Source organism: Coenobita brevimanus, chromosome 38 (genome assembly GCF_032717465.1).
Source record: "Coenobita brevimanus isolate Jiangsu-jjx chromosome 38, ASM3271746v2, whole genome shotgun sequence".
Classification (NCBI taxonomy): domain Eukaryota; kingdom Metazoa; phylum Arthropoda; class Malacostraca; order Decapoda; family Coenobitidae; genus Coenobita; species Coenobita brevimanus.
This window is the reverse complement of record NC_136991.1, coordinates 48,257,756-48,274,622: the sequence shown is the minus strand read 5'-3', so window position 1 is coordinate 48,274,622 and position 16,867 is coordinate 48,257,756. Positions and strand designations below refer to the sequence as shown.

At 39.1% G+C, this 16,867-nt stretch overlaps 1 protein-coding gene across 1 annotated transcript in view; it reads right to left on the bottom strand.

The window, feature by feature from the left end:
• pns (DENN domain containing pinstripe) overlaps positions 1-16,867 on the bottom strand; it is a 160,851-nt gene that overhangs the window by 46,943 nt on the left and 97,041 nt on the right. The window contains exons 4-10 of the mRNA XM_080269829.1: positions 10,329-10,499; positions 7,157-7,395; positions 6,592-6,757; positions 5,838-5,937; positions 4,021-4,205; positions 1,915-2,060; positions 539-789 (exon numbers count right to left, since the gene is read on the bottom strand). Coding sequence (XP_080125955.1) covers positions 539-789; positions 1,915-2,060; positions 4,021-4,205; positions 5,838-5,937; positions 6,592-6,757; positions 7,157-7,395; positions 10,329-10,499 — 1,258 coding nt within the window. The remainder of the gene's footprint in view (positions 1-538; positions 790-1,914; positions 2,061-4,020; positions 4,206-5,837; positions 5,938-6,591; positions 6,758-7,156; positions 7,396-10,328; positions 10,500-16,867) is intronic.

Sequence of the window (16,867 nt, the reverse complement as noted above, 5' to 3'; positions counted from 1 at the left end):
AGTATTTTAAGCATCTATATTACAACACTCCACACTGCACACTGATAAAATTATTGAAACTGGTTCAACAGTCTACAGGCTATACCTGCTGATATGATGTGCTGCCAACAGCTGAATATAACTGTCCAATGGTAACCAGAATAAAACAGCTGAATTGGTTCATGGGTCTGATGGGTGAAACTCCTCTAAGTCCAATTATGTGACTGACTTGCTATCAACATTTTAATGAGCAAATGATCCTGGCACTACTAAGTAATAAGCCATTACACAACACTAGATCCTAGAGGATGTTTATACTGGTACAAGATACTTTGAGTAAATATATTAACATCACCATCATCCCACTCTTTTTTTTTCTCATCCAAAGAATGGGGTGAGGCAGGGTTCAGAAAGCAAGTAAAGAGAAAACACAGTAGAAGGAGAACTAATCAAGCCCAATAAAATAGCACAGGCCTCATACTCATTCATTCATCATTCAAGCCCCAGAACCAACTCCTCATGTATGCAAACACTCCCATAAAATTTAAGTAATGCTCACCTGCTTTCCTTGCAATGGCTGTAATTTCTTGGAGTTGGGGTGAGAGCTGGAAGGAGTCGTGAAGGGAACCAGAGAGATGAGGTGTGATGGTGGAAGTGATGGGGTTGGAGGTGATGGGGATGGAGGAGATGGAGGAGTGTGAGCCTGAGATGGAGCCCTCAGTGCTTGACACCCCAGAGTCGGAATCGTGGGACCAACTGAGCTTCCGACGCCGACGGTACTTGTACTGATTGTGGTGCTCATTTAGGTTTCTGGTAAATAAAAAAGGTAATTAAATCTTTTAAATGAGACAATCCTGTGAAATTTTATACATGACTCTGAGATGAAACCCTCAGTACTAGACACCCAAAGTCTGAGTCAAGGGACTACTTGGGCTTGCAACACGAATAATACATGTTCTGTATTGATTATGGAATTCGTTTCAGTTTTAGTACACAGAGAAGGGCAAGTTTTTATTACAAAATAAAAGAAGTCTGAGCAAATTAACATATTCAAATAAAATTGCACAGGAAGTTTTTATTATAAGGCAAGATAACTACTCTGACAAAATATTCTGCTACAAAATCCACGATAAATTATAAAAGATATTGACAATTAAAGCTCCATTGGTATCTATAAATCCAAAATGCTAGACCCCCCAACTTACAAATCCAAATGCACAGAAAACTTCATCATCATCGTCATCATCTACTCCTGTGTTGCCCCACGAGGAGCATACTGTAGAAGCCCAGGGCTAGGCAAGTTGGTCCTGATATTTAGGATGAGAGTGACCAGCCTCACTCATCCCTGAGTGGCATTATGTGAGCAATAAACCCCAACCACCCTTTGGATATAAACCTGCACAGGCTCAAACTGACTGGAGTGCCTTAATTACCCATTAAACCACCAGGTGCCATAATGTGGTTATATGGTTACCACCCAGCAATAATAAATGGTTTCCTGGTGTACAGGAAACCATTTGGCTTGTCAATCAGTGTAGAATCACCCACAGGCAGAAGGAAGAGGAAAATGAAGGAAACAAAGACAGAAGAGGGAGTGTTAAGTCACCCATAGGCATAAGGAAGAGGAAAGAATGAAGGAAACAAAAACAGAAGAGGGAGTGTAGAGTCACCCATAGGCATAAGGTAGGTGAAAGAATGAAGGAAAAAAGACAGAAGAGGACGAAAGGAAAGGAAGGAAGGAAGAGAGAAAAGGGTAGTCACCTGAAAGCATCACTATATCGAGTGAGTGGAAGGTGAGCGCCCCCACCTACCACTCATGGAAAACTTAAAATTAATATTTTGGAACACCTCCCTGACTTATACTGATGTCTGTTCATTTTATACATAATAAATGTCCGTATGAAAATATCTGTCCAGTATCTTTCAGAATCTCACCTGTCTAGTTTGGATGCAGGAGGCAGCTGCCACTTAGCCAAAAGTTGTGTTAGTTCCTGTGTGAAGTCTGCTGCATGGGGGAAATGAGGCAAGTCCTCTGGTACTTCTACGCTGCCCTCATCCACATCAACCAAACACAAGTTTGCCTATGATATGATACCGAAACATATTAGGCTGTGAAGAGTCAAGCTTAGTGAGATTAGGTTCACAATATGATATGAAAAGTCAAGTTTAGTGGAAGTTGGTTCAGTTTTCATTGACAAGTTTGCAGGTACCTTCATACAACAAAGCTTTGTGTCAACCATGAAAATATCCAAAATTAAAAAACCTAAATACTGAAATGCTTGTACAGTTCTCATCTGATCCTCAATACACTTCAATATCTTTATTCTACTTATCCATACTTGGGCTTAAGACTGAGAGAGAACTTGACATTATCTTTTGCCTCCTTACAAGTGCTCCTCAGGTGTCATAAACTCTCCATTTTCCAGAAGGCACAGCAAAACAGTTTATCTAGCTAGACAAATGTACAACATTCAGGGAGATGTAGAGAGAAAATTAGTGTCATCTGTGATTACTTGTGTAATACGACATTTTTCAAACCTTTCATCAATGGTATATCATGAGCTGTGGAAAAGGGAACAAGTAAAACTGTTCTATTATGTTTTCTCCACAGTATGTTTAAAACAGTGATGATAGAGACCAAGTGGTTATCCAAAACATGCAACAGAAGCCATACCAATCTCCTGTCATGGGAAACCAAGGTATAATGATGACTGTAATGATGATGGCACTCAGTATTTAATAAATCTCTCATGTCTTAGCAAAGTTTGATAGGATGATACCTGTCATAAAAATAAAAACTCAACATTTAACACCAATCTCCTGTCATTGGACACTAAGTCAAGATAATAAATGTAAAGAAGATAAAACACAGTACAGGTATTAAATACCCATCTCATTTCTTGGGAAACTAAGACAGAATGATGACTGTCATGAAAATAAACCTGAGCATCAAATACCTATCATATTCAAATTACAGTAGTAAGAGGGGACAGAAGACTGGAGAGTCATCTGTGTTCGCAGCCTATCCAAGTTTACCTTTTTTAATTGATTTCACTCGTCTCATTAACCCCTTTAATAAGGTGATGTCTTCACTAGTCTATTCAAGCTCTCTTCATATATTTTCACTTGGGAAGGAGGAAATTTCCTGAAATAAAGTGGTTAAACACAAGCATCATTAGCTACTTCAATATGATTTTTTTCCCCCCACAGCTCAACAAAGTTGTTTGCAGGGTGCAAGAATATACTGAAAAAACACAACCATACTGAAGGGACAAGAACAAAGATACAGCATCATCTGTCAACTCTTTACATTTTCTTTTTTTAAGCTCACAATAACTGGGGAAGCAGTGCCTATCAAAGTTTATAGAATACCTATAGAGCTAATCTGCCAGTTTTCCCTCAATTTATGTATGGTACAAGTTGCAGGGAAATAGTTACAGTACTTAAAATCACAAAAGTAAGATATGAGAAAAAAAATCCCATAAGGCATGAGGGCCCCAGACTAGGCTACCAATTTTCTGTACATTTAAGGGTATATGACCAGCGTATTCCCCTAGGCTGCATTACATTACTGAAAATCTTGTTACATCTTGGGCATGAAACCTAAGCAAGACAAGTCACTCTGACTGCGGCATTCTAACAACCAATCCACCAGAGCCACCTGCACATACTGATTTCACTGGGTGGCCTATACAGCATCCTTCACACCAGGACACTAGAGACCCATGATAAAAGATGTTTGGGCATCGGAGAAATGATGAAGGGAGGGCAGGACAGGGACCTGAACATGCAAAGAGGTCACTCCAAATAAGGCATTCTAACTACTAGTCTACCACAACCATCTACATATAGCAACAATGCTGGGTACCTGTATGGTCTCCCTAGCATCAGAAGGGCACTGGAGACCCATGAAGAAAGTCACAGGGGCACTGAGGAAATGGCAAAGCAAGGAAGACAGGATGGGGATGTAAACATGCGAGACTGACACTCAAAATGGAGTATTCTAACCAAAAATACACATAACCAACTACATATACTGACCTCATTGGGTATCTGTATAGTCTCCCTAGCATCAGGAGGACACTGGAGACCCATGATGAAAGGCACAGGGGCATCAAGGAAATGGTGAAGGGAGGAGGGTAGAATGGGGACGTACACATGTTGCCACACAAATGGAAAGATCAGCGTACAGATGCTCTCAGCCACCAGCATTAATTTATAATAATCTGAGTGAGAAAACAGTCCATTAATAAAAGTGTCATACATCTATCATCATCATCATCACCATCATTGTTATCACCATGACCTTCCTATTCCACATGACTGACATGAAATTTCCAGCATTTTGCCTAGGCATCTCCTTATCTAACTGATACAGTATGGTATATTTGCAGAGTACACAGAATGCAGAAAGGAATAACAGACCTACTTAGCCTTTACATACTCAACATTGTTCTTTCATTCAATATATAATCTTGTTGCAATGAGAAGAGGCTAGAGCATTTTTTATTTCAAGCACAGCTTTCTTGCATCAATACATCAAGGAACTGTTCTCCTGGTGCTTTCTTAGGTGAAACAACAACAATAACAACAAAATAATAAAAAACACTGTTTTATGTACTAATGCTTATTATAGAAAAAAAAGTATGAAGGAACATCAAAAGATGAATCTTTAACTAGGAACTCTTACATGTCTGCCAACTTTCATCCTCAGTTGAATACTTGGCATATGGCACTTCAAACATGCCACAGTACAATAGCAAGGAATCATGGACCTGCTATCAGTTGCTGACATAAATACTGATCCACTTCATAAAGACATGCAATGAACACAGAGCAATGGCTTTCAAAGTATAGTGATGTGAAATTCAAAGCCCACCAAACCTTTCACAATACTGTATTATGTTGGGATTTCATAAAGGTCGATCTAAAAAGTGGAAAGATATTAACCCTTTGAGATTCAAATGACTATTTCGATCGTCATTTCAAATCCAACCTCAGAGATTCGGATGACGCTTTTAATTGTCATTTTAAGAAACTTTTGTAAAATATTCACCATAAATAGCATTTACGCATCATAACAAAGAGGCTTGAGCATATTGTCACGGAATGGTTGCTCTATGTGTGGTGGTACTGCACAGCTGGTCTGACTCATGGCTTTGTTTCTTTATAACTTTATTCTTGGTGAATGTTTTTTTACAGCAAGGTATAAAATTTTTGGTTTGTGCCTAACTTCAACTTGTCACTTTGACTTTTTATTTTCCTTTTATGAACATACTGCGATAAAGTACAACTATTCAGCTTCAAAACAACACCACAACCAGCATCCTATCATAAAACGTGTATTTACACTGACCGATCAAAGAAAGACATCGTGAAGCGAATATGCAGCCGAGACTAAAATAGAATTGTGCATCTCTTTCCTTTCACTTTACTGCACAATGAAATGTAAAAATTACCATAATCTATATATCATTGTAAAGGCAATTTATTGTATTTTTGCATGGTTTAAACCAAATTTACATATCTTTACTCATATTTTTTGCCAAATATTTTTCTATGGAAAGGTATAAAATTTTTGCTTTTCGCCTAACTTCAACTCATCATTTTGACATTTTATTTTCTTTGTTCTCCTTTTTTTAACATACTACAATAAACTACAACTATTCAGCTTTAAAATGACACCAAAACCAACATTCTATCATGAAAAGTGTATTTACACAGAGAGATCAAAGTAAAATATCGGGTCAAAAAGATGTGGGTCAGCGTGAGTGCCTGACTCTGGCACAGACATAATCTGCCTGGCCCAGAAACCTGATAGGATTAATACCAGTAACTGCACATGAAGAAACACTCACCACTGGATACTAAGATGACTTGGTTCTCCAGTAGTACACAGGTCAGGAGTTGCACTACACATTCCACACCCAGACACGAGAAGAAATCACGTAGAGAATACTGTTGGGGATTAAGAGTTTGTTGGTAAATACTGTAAGTAATGCTTAGCTTTCCCATTACCTTCTTATTACCTATTAATTTCAGCTTGAAAAGGAAACGCAAAATGTGACTACCATCAATAAATTATTAGCAATCCTACTACCATTAAATCCAACATAATTAAACACAACAGTAATGTGGAAAAAGAAAAAAGAAAAACGGAAGAAGTCAGTTCCATATTACCCATTTGGGGAGGCAGGGGGACCAGAAGCTTTGATACCACAGTCCAAATTATGTACACTACGTTAAAGGTAAAGACCAATATACTTTCTAGCAGCCATTTATATGATACAAAAGACCTCTAGTCACCTCCTGAGAATTCAGATTGTTGTGAAAAGGCACAACCTTAACCCCTGACTTGAGTGGTCTTCCACTTGACCAAAATGCATCAATAACTACTATTCTTAGTAAATATATAGTAGATATATTATGATGATGGTAGAGGCTGCAATGTTACTTATACTGTACAGAGGGATAGAATGCATTACATCAAACAGATTGAATACAAAGGGATGGAAAGGATGCTACGTTAAACAGAATGAATGACTATTTTCATACAGTAAAGATATATTTCAACACCATATTTTAAGCCCACTTCAATGAACATCACTTTACCTCAAAGAGTGGCAGTTCATGTGTAGTTGGTCGGTAGCAAATGTGAGTTTTATTAACACAAGAGAAGGCAACACAGCGGCCTGGGGGTGGTGCTGGCACTTCATATAGTAGGTTGTACACATGGGACTCAAGGCTGATGCTGCTACTCTCACACTCAACAAAGAATCTGTGGATATGAAAACAGGTAACTGATATCAAATCATGGTTTAAATGTGACTAACTACAACAAATGTATAAAATTACCAAATGAAGTACTGTAATTCAATTGTTTAAATGCTTCAGCTGCTTAGTGAGGCTCTTTCCTGCTTAGAAACCAGTTCCAGAACCAGCAGGACTTAACTGTACCTGCAGTATTGCATCAAAGAGAGCTACAAGTACAGTACTGTAAAAGTACACAATACAAGACCAACAGTAATGACTTAAAACATTTCTCAAAATCGATATCTAACAACAAAGTCCTAAAGCACTCGACTCACTGATGGCTTTTCATGATAAATATATGAGTGGACTAACTTATTATGGGACATTATGGGTACTGTACTTGTGTAAATGTCAAGCTCCTCACCTATAAAGTTCTGTTAAAAAAGTATGGGCAGCTGAGACATATGGATGTTGGCCCACCAGTGCTATACACTTGGTGACATACAGCTGATCCTTGGTGATGTCATAGAAGTGGAGGGCTGACGGTGACTTGGGGGCGGTGAGTCTAAACTGGCGAGGGAGGGATCGTGTCTCACGTGTATTGGTGGGAGTCCCAGGGGCAGGCTGACCAGGACAACTTGACACCTCAGTGAGGTACACGGACTGTCAGGGAAAACAATTACAGTATTACAATACAGTATATTACAGTAGGTCCTGATCTAAAGATACAGTGATCTCTCGATAATCCAGACGGCCATTACCTGGACACTGTGATCTGGTTGTTCGAAACTATTATTCGTACATTTTTTCATAATATCCGGACAAAATGCAGACATCCGGTAGGAAATTATGGCCACACGAACATTTTTGTGCCCGGTTGGACAGGAATAACCTGGTTGCGCCGCCTTGTATAGATGGGTAGTTCACCCAGCGACTGCTAGAGACCCCCTTAGTCATTCTCAGTTCCCACACAGCAACAGTGTAGTAAACGTCTCCTCTCGGACAGTTGTTATGGCGGCGCACATGGTGGCTTTTGTGGTTGCTATTTGCTTCAGACCTTACTATTCCTTGCACGCCTCTTCCTTGGGTGTGTGATGATGGCCACTTCATAAGGGAAATAGAAGAGGGTAGTGATGACTGGAGAAGCAGGAGATCCTGGCTAAGACTGATGCAGGATGATCGAATTGTGAGAGTTGACTTATTTTATACTAGCTTACTGTATTGTACCATGAGTTTATTCTATTTTACCATGATTTTATTCCATTCTACCATTATGCTTTGTGTATCCACTGCATTTCTCTTGTGTCGCCATTTTTTTTTAAATGTTTTCATGTAACTGCAGGGTATGGCCCTGCAGTGGTGCTTGCTTGTCTGTGGTTGATGGGCCTGCTTTACCATGGTAATTGCTTGACTGTGGTTTATAGGTCTGCTTGGCCAGACAAAATGGTCTTAAACAACAGAAACAAGTGTTGTATGATGTGCTGTAGTGACCTTTTACACTGGCTTTCAAAGTTAGGTTATATAAGAAGGGGGACCGGGGTAGAGGCCCATTATCCGGACGGAGCCATTACCCAGAAAAGCCTTTTGCTCTATTACGTTGGATAATCGAGGGATTACTGTATTTCACTTTTTTATTACTCTGTAGTTTGGTAATGAACACCTTTTCTTCATCACCTGTTTTCAAATAAGAAATCAGAGCTACAAATATTTTACTGTTAAGGCGCTGATGAATTAATACATTTTCTTCACTGTTCTTTCATTATTATTTTGAAGTTAGATTACATATATATATATATATATATATATATATATATTGAGCCGGTGAAGGTTTATATCCAAATGGTGGCTGGGGTTGACTGTTCATGTAATGCCACTTAGGGATGAGTAAGGCTGGTCACTCTCATCTTAAATGTCGGGACCAACTGCCTAGCCCCGGGCTCCTACGCTCCTCATGGGGCAATGTAGGATTGGATGATGGATGGATGGGTGGATATATACATATATATATACCCATCTATTGCCAGACGCCTCAATCCCGTTTGGGGTGGCCACAAACAAATCGCCTCCAAGTCGCCCTGTCCCCCGCCATTTCACTGCCCTGCCCCCAACTCACACACCCCTCTCTCATATACCTCTCCATCCCATCTCTCCATCTCATCCTCGGCCTCCCCCTCCCTCTTTTCCCCTCCACCTCACTCACATACACTCTCTTCGTCAGTCTTTCACCCTCCATCCTCTCCACATGGCCAAACCACCTCAGTGTGTTCCTCATAACACTTCCTATCACATCCACATCAACACCACAACGCTCCTTTATATCCTCATTCGTCAGCCTGTCTCTCCATGTGACTCCACAGGCTCCTCTTAAATAACTCATTTCCACTGCTCTCACTCTTGACTTGTGTCCTTCCAACAACGTCCAAGCTTCACTTTCGTACGTTAGAGTTGGTATCACAATACTGTCATGTAGTAACTTTTTCACTTCCATGCTCACTTCCCTGTTTCTTATCACTGCTTTCAAAGAACCAGCAACCTTTCTTCCCTGCTGTACCCTTTCAAGCACTTCACCCTCCAAACCTCCATCCTTACTCATCACACTACCCAAGTACTTAAACGTACTCACATTTTCCAATTCCTCACCATCCAACCTCGCTGTACATTCACTGACTTCACCTCACTCAAAGACCATCACTTTACTCTTCCCTACATTCACCTTTAGATTCCATTTCTTACACACTCTCCCAAACTCATCCACCAAGCCTAGCAGCTCCCCTTCGTCTTCACTCAATAACACAGTATCATCTGCAAACAACAGTACAGGGAGTTTCCAAACACTATCCTCTCTCACCAGGGCCACTCCAACATCCACTACCCTACCTTGTACCTCTTTTATTACCCCATCCATGTACAGATTAAACAACCATGGAGACATGACACATCCCTGTTTCAACCCAACTTTCAAAGAGAAAAATTCACTTAGTTCACCAAATATATATATATATATATATATATATATATATATATATATTACTTCTGATCCCAGTCATGAGCTAGAAGTAAAAGTATATCTCAAATTTGTTTTACTTACACTAGTATTCTACCAGCACACATCCAACTCTTTAAATGGATCTGACTGTGCACAAAAAAATTTATCAAAATTCAATGGTAAAAGATAATTAAAATACAGTAAGTCAACCTATCACACATTCTCAATATACAGAAGAAACTTTGCTTAGACAACAGGGACAGTTGCAAGGCCTTTTCACACAGACATTACAGCAAACCTTCAACTTTTACACGTACCTGTACAGTCATACAGTACCTACATTGTCCTGTATTGTACTTAATAACCTAAATACTTTATGCAAGGATTAAAATAATGTACTAATGTCCCTGCATCAACTATGGACTGTTTAACACAACACCATATAACAAAACTAATATGCTGGATACGCATGGAAGTAAGAAAATCGTACTCTAAGCCAGCTTTTTACCAGCGTATGTATATGGGTACAGTTAAGTACTGTAATCACATTTCCATGACAGAATACTTCAGCATGCTATTTATCACCGAGTAACAGAGTATAATACATTACCTGAAGTGTGTGCATGGCAGTACAGATCTGCTTAGAGTTGACTTCTTCATAGAAGACATACGCGAAGCCATGTGTCCGAGAACCATCCTCCCGTGTGACCAGGAAGGGGTGGAAGCGTGGCCGCAGCACATGTTTCTGAGTTCGGAACTGCAGACCGCGAGGTAACGACAGCTGGGGACAAACACATTTCATTAGAGGGTGGTCACGGGGTTATGGGAGTAATATGGAGTGATGGGATAATATGGAATTGAGGGATTATATCGTTATTGTTATTGTGGCCCCCGAGATTATTATTGTGTTATTGCGGCCCTGAGTTTATCAGGATACGAACCTGGTGGACTGCACACAGAAGTAACTCTTTACTGTAGATGTGTCTTCCTTTTCTGATGTTTGGTGTAAAATACACCACATTCCTGTAGTAATATTTTTCAAAAGTTTTACTACCACATAAAATCTAAAGTATTCTTTCTATTTACTGCCAGATGCCTTAATCCCAGAATGGGTTACCAAAAACAAATCACCTCCTTGTAACCCTGTCTACTGCCATCAGGCTGCCCTCCCACCAACCCATACCACCCTTGTTTATGCGTACCTCTTCACCCCATCCTCAGTATCCATCACTCACATACACCCTCCTAGTTGATCTCTCTTTCTCCACTCTCTCGACTTGGTTCAAATTCCGTACCTTCTAAGTAGTGAGTCTGTATACAAAAGATGTAGCTACCTGCTGCATTATTTGGTGGCCAACAACCAACACTCCAGTTACCTTGATTTTCATAAAAGTTTTCCATATTGCTGAACCTGAATTCAGAGGTGAGTTTACATTAATCCTTTCACCGCAATAAATCTCCCTACTTCTGAATGATTTTATTAAGAACAAAGAAACCTTATGGCTATTACGGTATATGGTTAAAACTAAAGCAGCCCTACTAACCTTTTTTTGGGGAGACAGTAAAACAATGGTATTTTGTTCTGGTTAACAAGTCACCATATTATTCATCAGTTGAGGAAATGTACACAAGAGAGAGAGAGAGAGAGAGAGAGAGAGAGAGAGAGAGAGATACTGTATCCTGAAAATTTAAGCCCGGGGGGGGGGGGTGAAAAACAAGGCGAGGTGAGCTGAGAGGAAAGGTCGGGAAAGATCTGGATGTTGGTTGGTGGAGGGACGGGGCTGGATGAGTGGTCAGTATAGGCTGAATGGTAAAATAATTCGAATAAATCAGTAGAAAATGGCAGAAAGTGGTGGGGTGGCCGGAGAGGAACGGACAGAAAGGATGTGAAAGGCTAGGATGGTAATGGGTTAATGGGTGGGGTGGCCAGAATGGAGGATGGTTATGGGTTAATAGGTGGGGTGGCCAAAGAGGAGGATGGTGATGGGTTAATGGGTGGGATGGTCAGAAAGGAGGATGGTGATGGGTTAATGGGTGGGGTGGCCAGAAAGGAGGATGGTGATGGGGTAATGGGTGGGGTGGCCTGAGAGATGGATGGTAATGGGTTAATGGGTGGGGTGGCCAGAAAGGAGGATGGTTATGGGTTAATGGGTTGGGTGGCCAGAAAGGAGTAGGTGACGGGCTAATGTGTGGGGTGTCAAAATTGGAGGATAGTCATGGGCTAATGAGTGGGGTGGCCAGAAAGGAGTGGGCAGGATGGACTGCGATGGTAGTGTATGGTTAGGCATGACAGAGTGTGTACAGCCTGTGAAGATGGGTGTTGTAGGCCAGCTTTATGGATTAAGCCAAAATTTTCTCCTAGAAGTTTTATGGGGTTGGAAAAAAAAAAATGGAATGGAGGTAAAGGTGGGCCGGTGAGAAGTGTTCATCCCCTTTGAAAAGCAGTAACATCTTTTTATTTATTTATTTACTTATTCATTTATTTACTTATTTACCTTTCATATACTGGTCAGTTTTACCTAGCTTGGGAGAGACTTTTTGAAATGGAATGCAATGTACAGCTTTCAATAATCCCTTCAATACAGGGGTTTTCTTAAGTTGAATAAAATTGAGATAAACTAATAATAATAATAATAATAATAATAATAATGTCATCAGATTCAATGCATTAGTTACTTCAGCCTAATGATGTCTTTTATTCCGTATTCTTCCAACCAATAGACTTCGAATGGAGAGGTTAGATACAGCCTTCATTAATCTCAGTTGTGAGAGACTCTTTTTAAAGTGAGTAGAACTGTGAAGTCACATGGTGAGACAGGCTGACGAATGAGGATATAAAGGAGCGTTGTGGTGTGGATGTGGATGTGATAGGAAGCGTTATGAGGAACACACTGAGGTGGTTTGGCCATGTGGAGAGGATGGAGGGTGAAAGACTGACGAAGAAAGTGTATGTGAGTGAGGTGGAGGGGGGAAGAGGGAGGGGGAGGCCGAGGATGAGATGGAGGGAGGGGGTGGAGAGGTATATGAGAGACGGTGGTGTGAGTTGGGAGAAGGGAAGTGAAATGGCGGGGGACAGGGCGACTTGGAGGCGATTTGTTTGTGGCCACCCCAAACGGGATTGAGGCGTCTGGCAATAGATAGATAGAACTGTCTTGTAGCTACTAAAAAAAAAAATGCAGCGGTTAAGACAGGAGTTGTATGTGGGTGAGAAGGCTTATGGTCTTGGTTTTTCCTACAATTCGACGTGTTGAGCAGAAATGGGGGACTGGTGGAGAGGAGAAGCAAAGAGGTGGTAGCTAAAGTGTAAAGACTGACGTCATAGGTTCTGCAACATGGGCGTGGTCAAGACTTACATCAAAGTTTTCTCCAAGACAAGGAATAATACCAACAACACCCAGCAGACTGTGTGCACTTATAAACCCTAAGGGTAATATGGCTAAAAACCTGTATGTTAATGGAATCACTTCACACAGGAGCAACATGATCTCTTGGACCTTTCTGGCAATGTCTTGTGAGCTTAACAGGGAAAGATGGAGTAAATCAGAGACATATTTTAAGTGATGAGAAAACTAGTCATTAAAAGATTCCACAAAACAAATAAATATCCAATTTCCAATTATTTTACTTGGTGAGCTGGCACAGAGTACGAGCACAGATAATTGCGTTAGTAATTATGCACGCAGCCTGCAGTCCCCCATTTTTTGTATACACCAGATATGTCAGACCTATTTACATACATGAAAGAGAGAGAGAGAGAGAGAGAGAGAGAGAGAGAGAGAGAGAGAGAGAGAGAGAGAGAGAGAGAGAGAGAGTACTGCGATGAGTGAAAAAGGGGTGGGTGATGTTTTGCCTGCAGGATAATCAGGCAAGAGAGTAATTAGTTTCTTTAATATAATGACTTAGCGTCTCTAACAATCACTGATTACTTCCCGCCCTTCACCTGCCACCACCCTAATGACTTCCAAGTTCTAGTACGGTTGGGCGAGATTCACCATAGCGTGTCTGTTCCAACCTCTGGCGAAACTCATGAACACTCAAACCGATGTCGTAACTGATTTTTATCCAAAGGAAAAACAAACAACGGTAATTTTCTAGTCTTCATTACCCTTCCTGTAATATATATATATATATATATATATATATATATATATATATATATATATATATATATATATATATATATATATATATATATATATATATATATATATTCATTCATTATCCAATCCTACGTTGCCCCATGTGGAGCGTAGGTGCCCGGGGCTAGGCAAGTTGGTCCTGACATTTATGCAAGTGACCAGCCTCATTCATCCCTGAGTGGCAGTACATGAGCAATCAACCCCAACCATCCCTTGGATATAAACCTTCACCGGCTCAATCCGACTGGAGCTCCGTAATTACCCACTAAACCACCAGGCGCCAAAATTTGGTTATATGGTTACCACCCAACGTAGTAAATGGTTTCCTGTTGTACAGGAAACCATTTGGCTTGCCACTCAGTGTATATATATATATATATATATATATATATATATATATATATATATATATATATATATATATATATATATTATATATATATATATATATATATATATATATATATATATATATATATATATATATATATATTCGCCATTATCCTTCTTGCAAAAAATAATCTAGTCTTCTTTATCCTTCCAGAAAAAATAATATTCGTTGTCTTTATTTTTCCTTAAAAAAAAATCTGGCCTTCTTTACCCTTCCTGCAAAAACAACATTATTCTTTATCTTTCCTGAAAAAATAATTCTAGTCTTCTTTCTCCTTCCGGAAAAACAAAAATTATTCCAATCTTCTTTATCCGTCAGGTAAAAAACTTCGTCTTGTTCTTTATCTTTCCTGCAAAATCAAAAATTATTCTAGTCTTCTTTATTCCTCCTGCAACAAAAATTATTCTTTATCCTTCTTGCAAAGCACAAAATCTCTAGAAAGCTCTCTTGCATTTAAGATTATTATTATTATTATTATTATCATACTCATCATCTGTATTACCAGTATTATTACCATCATCATTAATTTTTATTTATTACTATTATTATTATTATTATTATTATTATTATTATTATATATTATTATTATTTTAGTCGAAATGACTATATACTTGGAATGATTTTACACTAATGTCTTTCTTGAAAACAACAGTTACGTTCAGGAAATCGATCGTAAAAAATGTTGAGAATCCTTTAAGCTCGGTTCATGTCCAAGTGTAGTAATTTTAGAGGGTAAATCTTGACTTTCCCACGTCTGTTCTAACCTGACAGAGATCCCTAACATAAATAAACACATACATAAATAATAATAATAATAATAATAATAATAATAATAATAAAGATTCAATGGGTTAGTTCAGACTGGTGGATCGATTTGACTAATTTTTTTACACTAATTTAAGATTGATCTCCGTCATTTTGCATCCTATTTCACGTAGATCAGTTAAAAAAAAAAAAAAAAAAAAAAAAGACAATGCTAGGCTCTACATCCTTTCCACTGCACTTCTTCGTGATTAGCAATATACTCGAGTTTTCTAATCCAACTGAGTATTCAAGGTGGACAGATGGCAATATCTGGCCAAGATACAGCAAAAGGAGTATAGCAACCATGGAGGCTAAGCCGTACTTCGCAACTACGGCTCATCCAATTTCATACTACCAAGGGTTTGTATTTACTTTGTGGAGTCTGCTAAACAAACTCTAGCACACATACGATTACCCCCCCCCCTCTCTCTCTCTCTCTCGTTGTGGAGGTGGCCCAGTTTCGTCAGGTAAACAAACTGCCTAAAGCAAACATATGTCCATTATCTCTCTCTCTCTCTCTCTAAGAGAGAGAGAGAGAGAGAGAGAGAGAGAGAGAGAGAATCACCCATTGTTCTTGTTCCTTCTGCAAATTCACTAGATATCTTCGTTATGTGAGGGGAAATTATCGAGCTTTTCTTTTTCTTTTTTTCCTGACAGGAGGAGGAAAAGAGAATGCGGATACTGTACTTGGGAAAGCTAGAAATAACAGCAGCAACTATGGAAGAAAGAAGAGAGTTAGAAAAGAGATTGGTAAGGAGTATTAATGGAAGAAAGTGAGCAAGTAGCAGCAGGTAAACACAAATCTAATTCATTAAACCTTGAATTCTGTTATAACTTCTTTGTATGATACTGTACTTCCCAATATCTCGTCCTTCCTGCAAATCACACTCTGCATTCCGTGGTTTTAATTATAGGTTTGTGAATTCATATTTTTATAAGGCTTTTATCATCATTTATCTTGTGTGTGTGTGTGTGTGTGTGTGTGTGTGTGTGTGTGTGTGTGTGTTTCAACCTCGAAGACAGATTACCAACTTAAAGCACCACAAGATCGAAAAAAAATATATATATATATCACGCAGTAGGAGTCATTTTATATCCGAAATGTAGCTTACCATGCACGAGAGAGAGAGAGAGAGAGAGAGAGAGAGAGAGAGAGAGAGAGAGAGAGAGAGAGAGAGATGGCATCCTCATGAAAGCACAATTCTGCCAACATGGGGTACAATTAATAAGCATTTGCACCAGTCATCGTCTGTGGTCTCAGGCTGTTTGGCGCCAAGTGTGAGACGAGATTTGTTTTTTCTTATGTAACCTTTCTCAGCCTCTCTCGTTATTATTATTTTTTTTTATCATGTAATCTTTTTCAGTTTTTCTCGTGCGTTTTTTTTTTTATCATGTAACCTTTTCCAGTCTTTCTCGTGTTATTGTTTTATGTAACCTTTTCCAGCCCTTCTCGTTTTTTTTTTTTTTTATCATGTAACCTTTTCCAGCCTTTCTCGTGCATTTTTTTTTATTCGATAATATTGGTAAACCCTGCTGCTGCAAAAGCTTTCTATTTATAAGATGAATACATTCGTCTGGCAGTAGCAAAAATCCATTACCACCGTAGTGGTATTAGTAATACTGGTAATAATAATAATAATAATAATAATAATAACAATGACATTAATAATAATAATAACAATAATAATAATAATAATAATAATAATAATAACTGGAACTCTGTTACTGTCCTGCGGACAGTCACTAGTCTCCATCTACTGTTCCGGATGGAGGTCCTTGACCTATGGTCACTAAAACATGAACAGGGCCCCTCAG